The sequence below is a fragment of the Chionomys nivalis genome, chromosome 18 (assembly GCF_950005125.1).
Source record: "Chionomys nivalis chromosome 18, mChiNiv1.1, whole genome shotgun sequence".
Taxonomy (NCBI): domain Eukaryota; kingdom Metazoa; phylum Chordata; class Mammalia; order Rodentia; family Cricetidae; genus Chionomys; species Chionomys nivalis.
Window position 1 is genome coordinate 39,979,788 of NC_080103.1, and position 12,660 is coordinate 39,992,447.

At 42.4% G+C, this 12,660-nt stretch overlaps 1 protein-coding gene across 1 annotated transcript; it reads right to left on the bottom strand.

The window, feature by feature from the left end:
* Positions 1-900: 900 nt before the first annotated feature.
* Positions 901-9,024, bottom strand: Lrit3 (leucine rich repeat, Ig-like and transmembrane domains 3). The gene is made up of 4 exons (XM_057793877.1): positions 8,909-9,024; positions 7,204-7,676; positions 4,443-4,748; positions 901-2,171 (listed from the first exon to the last, which is right to left on the bottom strand). The coding sequence occupies exons 1-4, from the start codon at positions 9,022-9,024 to the stop codon at positions 1,030-1,032; spliced, it is 2,037 nt and encodes a 678-aa protein (XP_057649860.1). The 3' UTR covers positions 901-1,029.
* Positions 9,025-12,660: the final 3,636 nt, after the last annotated feature.

Sequence of the window (12,660 nt, forward strand, 5' to 3'; positions counted from 1 at the left end):
AGCAAAGAAATCTCAAAGGCCTTCCTTCTACCCAGAGAATAAAAATACAGGGAGGCAGAAGACAGCTGAGCTTGCAGTTCGCTGGTGGCTGGGCATCTTCTGTCCCTTAAAAGGGAGGTTTTAAAGGGCTAAGAAAGGAAAGTGAAGGAAGACAATAAGATGGGGGGAAGTGGAAAGAGATTAAGGAAATCGTTCTTAAATTAACACATCACGAGGCCCAGACAGACAGTCTATCAACTGTGTTAGAAATATAACTGCTAGGTACTGTGTTAAAATACAGCCACTAGTTCTATAGAAATGCTGTGTTTGCTATTATCCTCATGTTGTACTCAATTTAACTAATACCTGACTTTAAAGGATTAGGGAAAAAATTATATGTGGACACAAGATTCATTAGGGTTTCATGCTCGCACGCCAGGCAGCAGCAGCAAACTCTTCAGAGCACTTTGAACATTCAGGGTTGCCAGGCTTCACTGGCAATGCTAGCATCTCTTGACTGCTAACGTGTTCTTTCAAATGAAGAGGCTAGCTATTGTATTTTTTATAAACTTATTTTAAACTAAATTGCCTTAAAATTACTATAAGCTTATTAAATACTACTAAGAAATTATTTACTTGGACGTCATTCGTGTAATAAAAAATAAAGGTCCTTTGTTGTTATAACTGAGATGTTTCTCAACTAAATTAAAAAAATGCATCAAGGGGGCTGGAGAGATGGCTCAGAGGTTAAGAGCATTGCTTGCTCTTCCAAAGGTCCTGAGTTCAATTCCCAGCAACCACATGGTGGCTCACAACCATCTGTAATGGGGTTTGGTGCCCTCTTCTGGCCTGTAGGCATACACACAGACAGAATATTGTATACATAATAAATAAATAAATAAATAAATATTTTAAAAAAATGCATCAAAAAATAGTGTTTGTGATTCTCACAGATGATAGCAAAGTCTGTCCAAAAGTCATCCAACAGAGGGTCTGTGACAGCATTAGATCCCTCGGTTCTTGGCTCACATTCATTGCACCTGCACAACCTCAGCAATAGTATTCTGGTCTACAACCGTCACATTTAGAGTTCAGCTGAGTGTCCACACTTGCCCGAGAGCACAGCAGCAACTTCTCTGTGTCATCTCTGTGCCTCCGTGTCCACAGCTCTCCTATACTTTGTGACCTGGGTGACAGAGTCTCAAACTGGATATATGTCTCTTTCGCCAAATCATCTTCCCAGAAAGGGTCTGATGTACATTGAAGTTTACAGACTTTATATAATAAAAAACAAATTAGGGGCACAACTATAACACAGGCAGTGCTGGTCACCACGATGAGGAATGACCACTGGGAGTCACGTTCTTCTACTCCGTTGGTAGAAAACACGATACACTGGTCCTTCCGGGGAGCCACTCCTTTGGGACAGACACATGCCACATACTGACTGCCGGGTTCTAGGCCATGTATGGTTGCCTGGTTCTCACCATAGTCTGAATCCGCTAGCAGCAGGTCCTTCTCTCCGTACTTAGAATACAGCACAGTCACAGCAGCCCCCCGTGTGGAGATGTTCCATGTCAAAGTCGCGCTCACTCCAGTCTCGCTGGCCACCCTGAGGTCGGCTATAGAGACATTTGTTTTCGTGGGCATCGCCTGATCCAACAGTGCCAACTCCTCTTTCTTACTCGCGCTGACGGGCGGAAACTTACTTCCGTTTTTCTCTAGTTTTGCGTGACTTTTCCCGCCGGGGTGGAGCAGGAGTGGCTGGTGGCTTGTCCTGACGGTGCTTTCCGAGCTGCTGGTTTTTACACTCGTGGGTGCAGAAGCAACAGAGAAGACAGGAGGCAAAGAGAAGGAAGAAGGAGGTGGTGGAGACGTAGACAGAGCAGGTGAGGGAGTGGAATAGGAAGAAGTGGAAGAGAGGCCGGGTGGCAACCTTGACTTACGTAGAGGTGGCATGCTTCCTGCTCCCGGCGGAGGATCCTCATCAGGGTGCTCTCCGGCTTTCCTTTCTGAAGTGTCTGGTAATAGGGTGGTAGTAGCGGTGCCAACAACAGTCACAGACACCACAGCTTCCGACGTCCCAGCTAGGTTCTTGGCTTTACATCTGTAATCCCCAGCATCCTTGTAGGAGATGCCTGTCAAGCTCATGATGGACCATCTGGCTCCTTCTCCTGGAGACTCCTGGATTACTAGGAGAGAACACACGAGAGCTACGTGAGTGAAAATGGACACGTTGGAGCACTCATACCAACTAGGATGGACAGAGATTCCGTGTGCATCCCTCTCACACAGCCGGGGGAAAGGGCACTTCGTGTGGCGGGTGAGGATGAGGAAAATGGTTTACATGAAGTCTGGGACCTGCCAAGAGCTGCGGGGTCTGTCTGTTTGGGAAATGACCCCCTAAAAGTGTTTGGGGATGGAAATCAGAAGATCCAGGTCTCCCCAGCAGCACGCAGTTGTACACAAGGAAACTGGTAGGTACAGACTCAAGTCTCTGTGTTTGGGGAAAAAAATCGGATTAGAAAAACTAATCTCAAAAGCTCCTTCCAATTCTGATTGTGAATCTATAAAATGTTTATCATAAGGCTTAGGGTTCTGCAGGAAGACAACAACAACGAAAAGGCTTTACTTAACGGTTTCTCAAGACCTTTTCTCATTGTAATTTAATGCGTCTATGCAGATACCCAGTAGGCACCAAAGGTCATGTTTTGGCATAAGAGAGCTATGACTTTTATTCTAAACTATTTGTCCCCTTTTTTGTTTGTTTGTTTGGTTGGTTGGTTGCTTGCTTGAGACAGGGCTTCTCTGTATCACCCTGGCTGTCCTGGAACTCGCTCTGTAGACCAGGCTGGCCTAGCACTCAGAGATCTGCCAGCCCTTGCCTGCTGAGGGCTGGGATTAAAGGCGTGCACCACCATTGCCCGGCTGTCATTCATTCTATATTATTAAACTCAGATAAACTAGATAATTATAAGATTACTTGTTTGCAGAGTAATATATAGAAATATGCAGAAAATTGCAATATTTTTTAGTTAAACACTAGAATTTTATCTGAAATGAAGACAGAAGCTTCCTGGAGGACAGTATTACATAAAGCGGGGTACTAATAGCCCGGATGTGAACTCAGTAGCTTCTACTGTAGACCATCTGACAGCATTCTACAGGATTATTGGACCTTCACTTTTTATTCCATCAAGCTTTATGTTTTTCAGTCTCAATTGTAATTTTATTTTGAAGAGTCCCAAGACTAATCTCATCTTTACTTAAGTGAGCTGAAGCCTGGATTGATCACCACAGGGTTTTAAAAAGCCTGTATAATTAATATTTCCAAAAATTATATTTCTGCCCCATAGTAAGCACTCTGTGTAATTGAGTGTTTAAATAGAGTTGTTCAAAATTTGTATAAAAGTCTTTTTAAGGGGCTGGAGAGATGGCTCAGCAGTTAAGAGCATTGCCTGCTCTTCCAAAGGTCCTGAGTTCAATTCCCAGCAACCACATGGTGGCTCACAACCATCTGTAATGAGGTCTGGTGCCCTCTTCTGGCCTTCAGGCATACACACAGACAGAATATTGTATACATAATAAATAAATAAATAAATATTTTTTTTAAAAAAGTCTTTTTTAAAATGTTCCCAAGGTTTTTCACTTTAAAGTGGGTGTATCCAAGGTAACCGAACAGGACGAAAGTCTTGGTGACCCTCGTTTATTTACCTGGACGTGCAAAAAGAGCTCTATGGTCTAATTCTTTTCTAAGTAGTTATATAAAGTGAGAAAATGTTGATCAATAAAATGTACTCCTGAAATCCCTTGTGTCCAGGGAGCTAGGACTACAGCACAGAAAGCCCTAGGTTTGATTCCAAGTACCGAAACAAAATTTCATTTGAATTTGTAGGCTAAAGGGATAATTTGCTGGTAGAGCACTTGTCTGGTCCTGGAGTCGGTTCCCATCACTGAAAACAAAACCAACACTACAAATCTTGGTGTTATAAGAATTAACCAGCCATTTAAAATTTGTACAAATGAACCGGATGTGGAGGCATGTGCCTTTAATCCCAGCATTCCAAGGTAGAGGCAAGCAGATCTCTGAGTTTGAGGCCAGCCTGATCTACAGAACTAGTAGCCAGAGTCACATGAAGAAGAAACCCTGTCTTGAAAAAAAAAAAAAAAACAAAACAGAGATGGCTCAGCGGTAAAGCGCACTGACTGCTCTTCCAGAAGATCTGGGTTCAATTCCAGGCACCCACATGGCAGCTTACAACTGTCTGTAACTCCAAGTTATGACACCTTCACATAGACATATATGCAGGCAAAACACTAATGCAAATAAAATAAATAATTTTTTAAAAAGATGTAAAAAAGAAAAAGAAAAATAATAATAAAATAAAATTTTCACAAAAAAAAAAACATGAAATGAAATCCACATTTTTGTAAACTTGTTCACGCCGGAATACTAATTGTACCTGTGTAATTAACTGGTGAGCCATTGGATCTGGTCCACATCAGCTGTGGGGTGGGGTAGCCAGTGGCATCACACCTCAGCAGGACATTACTACCCACAGCAGATGTGATCTTGGTAGCTGAGGTCATCACTGCCGGCTTCAAACACTGTTCCAGCTCCGCCCTCTGAAACAAGATTCCTTCGAGGCGCTCGGGTTCACTGCAGACCATCAGAGGGTCAAGAAGTACAACGGCGTGGTCAGCAACTTTCGACAACTCAATCACTTTGGAAATGTGACAGTCGCAGAACCAAGGGTTGTCCTGTAACCCTAAACACAAACACAGAGTGCAAAGGAACAGTAAAGGTCGCCCTGATGAATTAAATTGGCAGTGCAGCTTGTCTTGTGGGAGAAGGTTGGCACACTATCTCCCTAACAGATGAAGTTCTGGGAAGGACAAAGTACAGTCACCTGCAGGTCAGCTGAGGTTACTGGCTTCTAGTCCCTCTGTGCCCCAGTTTCTTCACCTCTAAAATGAAAATAATAATGATAATAATAATAATAATAATAATAATAATAATAATAATACCAACTTCCTCATAGGATCACTGGGATAAATGAGAGGGTAAAGGTTAGTATTTGGAGTAAAGGCTGGAAATAGTACCTACAAGTATTAACAACTTCCAGTGCTCTGCTCTCTACTTAAGGGAATGCCCAGGAAGAACATTGAAGCTGTTGTCGTGGGAACAGAGGAGCTTCTTGTTAGTAAAGGGGGTCACAGCCGAAGAACCATTCAGTATAAAAGAACCAAAGTCACTGGGCCCATTCTCAGCCTTTCCAAAATTACCAAAACCAAGAAAGGCTTTCAGAACAACCTGCAATGAGACTTGGGAAGTCTAGGAGAGACCCAGGGTAGAACATGCCCTGGGCAAATGTCTCTAAAGATGCTTTCCCGCAAGTGGTGGCCTTGTCGCAAACTTGAGAAGAAGGTTGGCCTTAGGGACCTGTAGTTACAGCTTTTGCGGTAACATGGGACCCAAGCTGAGAAGGGAACAGAGAACTGTGATTTCAGGAGGCCTAGCAGTGCTGGACGCCGAATTGACTGTTTGCAGGGCTATGTTTCCACTGTGATTTACCAGTCCTGTAACAGGAGGCCATGAGGGCTCATTCTTCTGCCAGGACTGGTTACTTTTTAATCTCCTGTTGGAGGAGTTTGTTCTTCTGTGGGTGCATAACCTTGAGTTCTTCCCGCTTACATTAAATTCCGTGACTCTGTGACTGGTCTGATAATTAAGGCCAATTTGCACTCTTTTCTTTTAATATTTTAATTTTCTTTTAATATTTTAGTATTGAAGGATCACCCAGTTGTGTTGTAAGCAGACTTCTTGGTTTCTTTCTTATATTGAATAACTGAGTATGTCTAGGAAACCTAATACCTAGGCTGAAATCCTAATTCTAGAAAGCTCCACAACATTATGCAAAATACAATAATCTCTCCCAGACTGTATATATAATGTAGCTCTTCAGCCGCAGATTTACTTAGGAAAAAATACACTTAATTAGAAGAAAGGAGATGTCGGAAAAATTAAATATTACAATCTGGTAAACCAGAAAGCCTCTAAAATGATCTTTCTGAATCAGCCTGTACAGAAAAACCATTCCAAAACAGACCAAAAACCTTTAATATAAGACCTTAAACTAAGAAGCTACCAGAGGAAACATGTCAAGATATAAGCATAAACAATAAATTTCTGAATAAGACTTCAATACCTTAAGAAGTAATAGCAAGAACCAACAGATGGCATTGTATCAAACTAAAAGGTTCTGCACAGCACAGGAAGCAATTAGCAGCAAGGAGATAACCAACTGACAGAATGGGAGAAAATTCTATCCAGCCACTCATCCAACATGGGAGCCATTACCAGGATTCATGTAGAACTCAAAGAATTAAATAGGAAGAAAGATTTTTCAATCCATCAAAAACATGAAGCCTGTCCGTTCCAATTTTGAAACATCTAAGGTCAAAGTATGGTTTTTAAGATGTGAATAGAAACAGTTTTACAAGGACTGACCGCGGTCACACATCCACCTTGTGTTTTTTTTCATAGGTACAAAGGTACAAAAAGTCCCAAGGTTAAACCATTACTTACATTCTTTGAAGGAACTACTCCAACCACAATCACAGCCTTTGCACTAATTAATTTATTTTATGACTAATCTCGGATGGGGCCACTTCATGCCTTCTGAAAGAGAAATTCAATGTGTTTCATGCATCAGAACAGCTGGGTTACATAGGCTCTTTGAGTGTGTGTGTGTGTGTGTGTGTGTGTGTGTGTGTGTGTGTGTGTGCATGCACATGTGTGGAAAGACAGAAACAGATTCTTGTACAAAGCTTATTCTGCAAGCCCTGCCCTTCACGGCCAAGCTGAGGCCTCGTTTAGCTTGTGGAGAATGGGAAAGGAGAGTCTTCAACAAATGATGGTGGCTAGGACAGCCAGACCTCTAGAAAATAACAAACCACAACTCCTGCTTTGCGCCATATACAGAGACTATTTTGAGATGGATCATAGTCATAAGCGTATAAGATAACAGACATAATGTGAAAAATAAATTGCAAGATTCTGCCTATAAAGAAAGCAGAGTCCCTCCGCGATCTTGGGGTGGGTGGACACCTACTTGGATTTGTCAAGCAACACACACACACACATACACACACACACACACCCCTAAAACCATGCATATCAAGGTATCTCTATATAAGATGCCCAGAAGTTTGTGAGCTCACCAAGAATAATTCTTCTTGGTGGAAGATCCAGGCTTCTAGAAGGTGTCACAGCTAAATGGGACCAGCTCTCCAGGAAATCTGGTGGCAGTGTGGCTATTCTGTTGCTTGACAAATCCAAGTAGGTAAGGTTCTTCAGATACCTGACCACCTCATTTGGCACACGGGTTATTCGGTTATTGTGCAGGTCCAGTGTCTTCAGGTGCGGCATGTCCAGCAGAGACGCCCAAGGGAAAGTAGTCAGAGAATTGCCATCCAAACGCAGCTCATGCAGTTGCTTTAGGTTATAGAAGCTGCCAGGTTCTATGCTGGCCACTGAGTTGTAAGTAAGCCAGAGGTATTGCAGCTCCACCAGGTAGTAGAAGGCCTCTGTGGGGATCCTTTGGACCACAGTCTTCTCTATTCGAAGCTTCACGGTGTCCACGGGGAAGTTTGTAGGGACTTCATTCATGTCCAGGTCATTACACAACACTGACCTGCTGTCACAAGAGCAAGGTCAGAAGATCTACTCTCCAAGACTCATCTTAAAATAAAGCCTTATTTGAAACATGTATCTATTTTTAATTCCCTAGTAGTATTTTATAAAACATTTCATTAGTCTGGAAAATCTATTTATTAATAATGCCACATTGTCATCATCATCATCTCCTTCCTCACCATTATCATAATGTGGTAACCATTAAATTGAACCATACAAAATGGCCATTCTCACAGTAAAGTTGACCACATCTGAGCAATCTCATGGTGTTCGATGGGTATTTATGGAGGACCTTTCACGCTAGGACTTTGAAATACAGATCACACCCGTCTCTTTATTAATCATCATGCCTGTCCAAAGAGGCAGATACTGCATGACATGCCAGGCAAGAGCTGAACCATTGAGCTGTACCTCAGCTCTAATCATTATTTGATTAGAGTTGTGATTTTCTTCTGTTAAAATTTGTTTCAAGAACTCATTATTTATTTCAATTGTCAAAGTCCCAAGAATTCATTTATTTTTTAGCAAATATTCTAAAAAAAAAACCACCCAGAGTCTACTGTGCCTAACTAACAAGAGTCCGTTTTGTGTTTGCCTGCACATTAAAGGATTCCTGTGCATCCTAAAGGAATTATAATTCTTACTAGGTTAAAGCAATGTAAAGGCTTAATAACTTCTATGAGGGCCTATAAAGTCTGAACAGGTGCTATTTTCTAAACATAATTTACTTTTGTAAATTCCGTTAAAAAAACTAATTATTAACCTCACTGACTTCACTCTTGGTTTTCCTACTACCAAGGTGTTAGTGAAAAATGTCTCCAGATGAAATGGGAAACTATGATAGCAGATTACATCTGCTTGCAACTCCTACCCAGCCTCACTCTCTTGTACTTTCTGTAACAAGCCTGCCCCCTCCCACCCCATACTGAACGTTGATCTCCAGAGAGGGGTGTTTTGTGCATGTGAGTGTAATAAATATTTTTTTGCAAGACAGAAAGTTCTTCTGGAATTTCAGAGAATCTTTTGAGGCATCTGAGAGGTGAACTGTTGCTCACAATAAAAACTATAGGGCAGTGGGCCACCAGCTAAGAAAAACTGAACCAAGTCTCATGGAATTTAAACTTCCCCTGATTTTTAATAAATAATTTGCTTTCATAAAATCAGGATGATTTGCTTGTGTCTTTTTCACCAGGACAGTCAGAATACTTAGCAGCAAAGAGAGGGGCATACCTTGATCCTGAGCCGTCATTCCTGCCATGATGGTCACAGGTGCACTGCGCAGGACAGGTGCAGCTCACGCCTCCCAGAAAACACAGCACAAGGCACAGACAGGCAAGGAGCCACATAGCTATAAAGTGGCCCTCAGAACAGAAGGTAAGAGGCAAGTCAAGAGCATGTGGAAGCTGGTGTGCCGGGATGCCAGCCGACATTTAGCATCAGCAGCTTAGCCAGATTAGGCGAGATCTGCAGCTACTTAACCTTCAAGTGTCTTGCAGGGGATCAATCCACCCAGCCTTTGAATATGGGCTCGGCCAGGTAACACACTTGCCACAGAAGTGAAAATCTCACTCATCAGGAAAATTTCAATAGCTGCCCAAGTCTAGATTTGCAAGGAACCCTTATCGGGCCCCTTTCCTGTAGAGGGAACTGTCACTATAGCTTAAGAGCATGTCCAGTGTTAAAAGGAGCTCAGTATCTTGGCCCAAGCTGCAATTTTTGGTAGTTTATTTATACATTCATTGTCCCTCTTCCCTATCACATCTTCCCCGGCAAGTGTGACTTTACTTCATATAGAGTTACCAGCATTGCCCCGCCCTACTCATCTCCCAAATCCAAGTAAGCTCGACCCATGTCATCGCCATTGTGTGAAAACTCTTTAATCCTCTCCTGATGTGTCAGGGCTACACCTCCAGAGAGAGTACGTCCTGAGTCTCTCCAAGGTCATCTCCCTATCCACATGATTTCCCCAAGCATGTTCATTTCTAGTGAAGGTACTTATTTCTATTCAAAACCATATTTCATTCCATGTTTGGAGCACCAAAATCCTAGAGGTGAGCTGAGGGCAGAGAATTCAGCTCAGTTGGAAGACTGTTTTCCTGGTATGAACAAACCACTGGGTCCATAAAACTGGGTATGGAGGTATGTGCATAGTCTCAGCAGCTGAGAGGTGAAGGCAGGACAACCAGATATTCAAAGTTGTCCTCAGTACATAACAAACTGGATGCCAGTCTTACAATGGACACTCTCTAAAGAAGAGTCTCAGAAGGTCAATTGGCATGTCTTTAACAATGTTTAGCAACAAAATCATTTTTGAGACATTGTCTCACTATGTAGACCAGGCTGGCTTTGAACTCATAGAGCTCTATCTGCCTCTGCTGGGATTAAAAGTTTGTAATACCTCACCCAGCTACAGGGAATAAACTTTTAATCTAACTTAAAATCTACCTCCACACACAAAATAAGTGAAATTCATGATGATAATAAAAATATTTCATCTTCATAGTATGTGACTCTATTATATTTACACATGAGAAGAATGAGTTCTATAAAAATAAGAATATTACATGATGTTATCAAGCACTAATAGAATTCATATATAGACGATACAGTCTGGAAAATATTGCTCCTTCTAAAAAAAATCACATTGCAGCTGTTCAGAGACTACACAATTCACTTGTTCAGCAAATATTTACTGAGTTCTTGCCAACCTCCGAACCAAGTTCTAAAGGGACAAAGATAAGCAACACCTGGTCCCTAAGCAATACCTAAGGAAGCCAAATGATGGAGACACAGGCCAACGAGGAGGTGAAAGAACATCGGGTTCAGACTGTGTAATCAGGCCAAGCTTTCCTGTTGCGTGGCCCCTGAGCTCCCAAGCAAGTGGAGAGAAGCAGGAAAAGGTGTGCGCTCGCGCTCTCGCTCTCTCTCTCAAGCATTTGAGAGGCCCAGTTAAAGAGCCACACTCAGCCTCCAGACAACAAAAACATAAAGGTTAAGCTGTGAGTGGCTCGTCAGGTCCATTACATGGGATTTCCTGGTGGCTGTGTGGAAGGGTATAGAGCAGTGATTCTCAACCTTCCTAATGCTGCGATCCTTTAACACAGCTCCTCATGTTGTGGTGACCCCAAACATAAAGTTATTTTGGCTATGTCCTGTCATTTTGCTACTGTTATGAATTATAATGTAAATATCTGGTATGTAAGATATCTGACATGGGAAAGGGTTGTTCGACATTCCTGTCACCAAGGGGTCACAGTTCACAGGTTGAGAGCCCCTGGTTTACAATAGGCAAGAGGGAAGTTGGAGGCTTTTAAGTAGGCACCACTAGCTATGGTCCAAGTGAACAGCCGTGTCGCATCCTCCCTGTTTTGGTAAGAGTGTGGAGAATATGGTTTTGAGAAACACAGAGGCGGGAGAATCACTTGATTGGGTGTGGGGATGAAGAAGACTGGATTTAAAAACAATAGCAAGGTTCCTAGTGCTCAGGTTTATGGACGTTTTGACCTAGAGAAGCAGGACGTAGCCAACTGAGTATAGAAAAGCTGTTTAGTGACAAAGCATCAAGCTAGTTAGCCCAACGGCTACAGGGAACCAGATTCAATGATTATAGTCAGTCTCATTGTGTAAATTAGTTGATACAGTGTTAAAATATTAGTGCAGCACTTAAGTTCGTTATATTAAAGTGAAGTTACCTTTGTTGGTAGACAGGAACTCAAAGCTTTGCAAACTAGAACTTACAGTCAGTTCTCTAGATAATGTGTCCAATACTGTCTCCACCATCTGACTGCTCTGTGACTATTGTCTCTCCCATCTAACTGCTCTCATGACCCTTGCTGTCATTTTGTCTCTGTAAGCAGCTTAACTGCAGGGGCTGAACAGGCCAGCAGCTCCTGGCACAAAGCTCTCAGGAGTACAACATATTTTAATGTTGTCATAGGAGAATTACAAAAAGATGAGAAGTCTCTCTGGGGCCAGGCTGAGGAAGGAAGTCTCTCTGGAGCCAGGCTGAGGAAAGAAGTCTCTCTGAGGCCATGTTCAGGAGAACTTTGACCTTGCAGCTAAGGGATCCTGATGTGAGATTCCCCTCTGTGCTATGAATACGTTTTATTACCATTGATTAATAAAGAAGCCACTTTGGCATATGACAGGGCAGAATAGAGCTAGGTGGGAAAACTTAACTGACTGCAAGGAGAAGGTGGAGCCAGGTAGATGCCATGTAGCTGCCAAAGGAGAAAGATGCTGGAAGCTTACCTGTAGTCCATAGCATCATCGTGATACACAGATTAATAGAAATGGGTTAATTTAAGTTGTAAGAGCTAGCTAGGAATATGCCTAAGCTATTGGCCAAACAGTGTTGTAATTAACATAGTTTCTATGTGATTATTCAGGTCAGGCAGCAGGTAAATGAAAAGGCAGTCTGTTTACAAATGGCACCCACCATCTGGGGCATAGACCCACATAAGATCTAAAAAAGCTTAAGAAAAAAAATAGAGGGCTTCTAGACCAACAAAAACAGGAGCCAAGCACAGCTTCTTGGTAGACTCATTTGTTTTTTTTTCAGATAGTCTCTCTTTGCTGGCTGGCCACAAGCAGAGGCATGGCTCCTTTAAGAAATGGTTTTCTGGGGCTGGAGGGATGGCTCAGTGGTTAAGAGCACTGACTGCTCTTTCAGAGGACCCGGGTTCAATTCCCAGCACCCTCATGGCAGCTCACAACTGTCCAGTTTCAGGGGATCTGACACCTTCACACCAATGCACATAAAATAATGCTAAATAAAACATAAAAATATTAAAAAAAAAAAAAAAAAGAAATGGTTTTCTGGTTCCTGCTGGATCTTTCAGAGAGGTCCTGCTACCAAGCACTTAGGGTTTGTGAGCAGAGTGCTACAAGTTGTTTGATGGTGACATAGACCCACTGCATCCCTAGAGCTAGGGATGTTAGCATGGCTCAAAGAAGCAGTGAACATACCTCTGCCATGTTGG

What these genes read in the sequence shown, in the direction of transcription:
- Lrit3 (XM_057793877.1), bottom strand. Translation starts at nt 9,024, where the DNA reads ATGTGGCTCCTTGCCTGTCTGTGCCTTGTGCTGTGTTTTCTGGGAGGC. An exon ending in ACCAAGAAGAATTATTCTTG is followed by an intron (nt 4,749 to 7,203) that starts GTGAGCTCACAA and finishes GTTTGTGTTTAG; the next exon opens with GGTTACAGGACAACCCTTGG. An exon ending in CTCACCAGTTAATTACACAG is followed by an intron (nt 2,172 to 4,442) that starts GTACAATTAGTA and finishes GTTCTCTCCTAG; the next exon opens with TAATCCAGGAGTCTCCAGGA.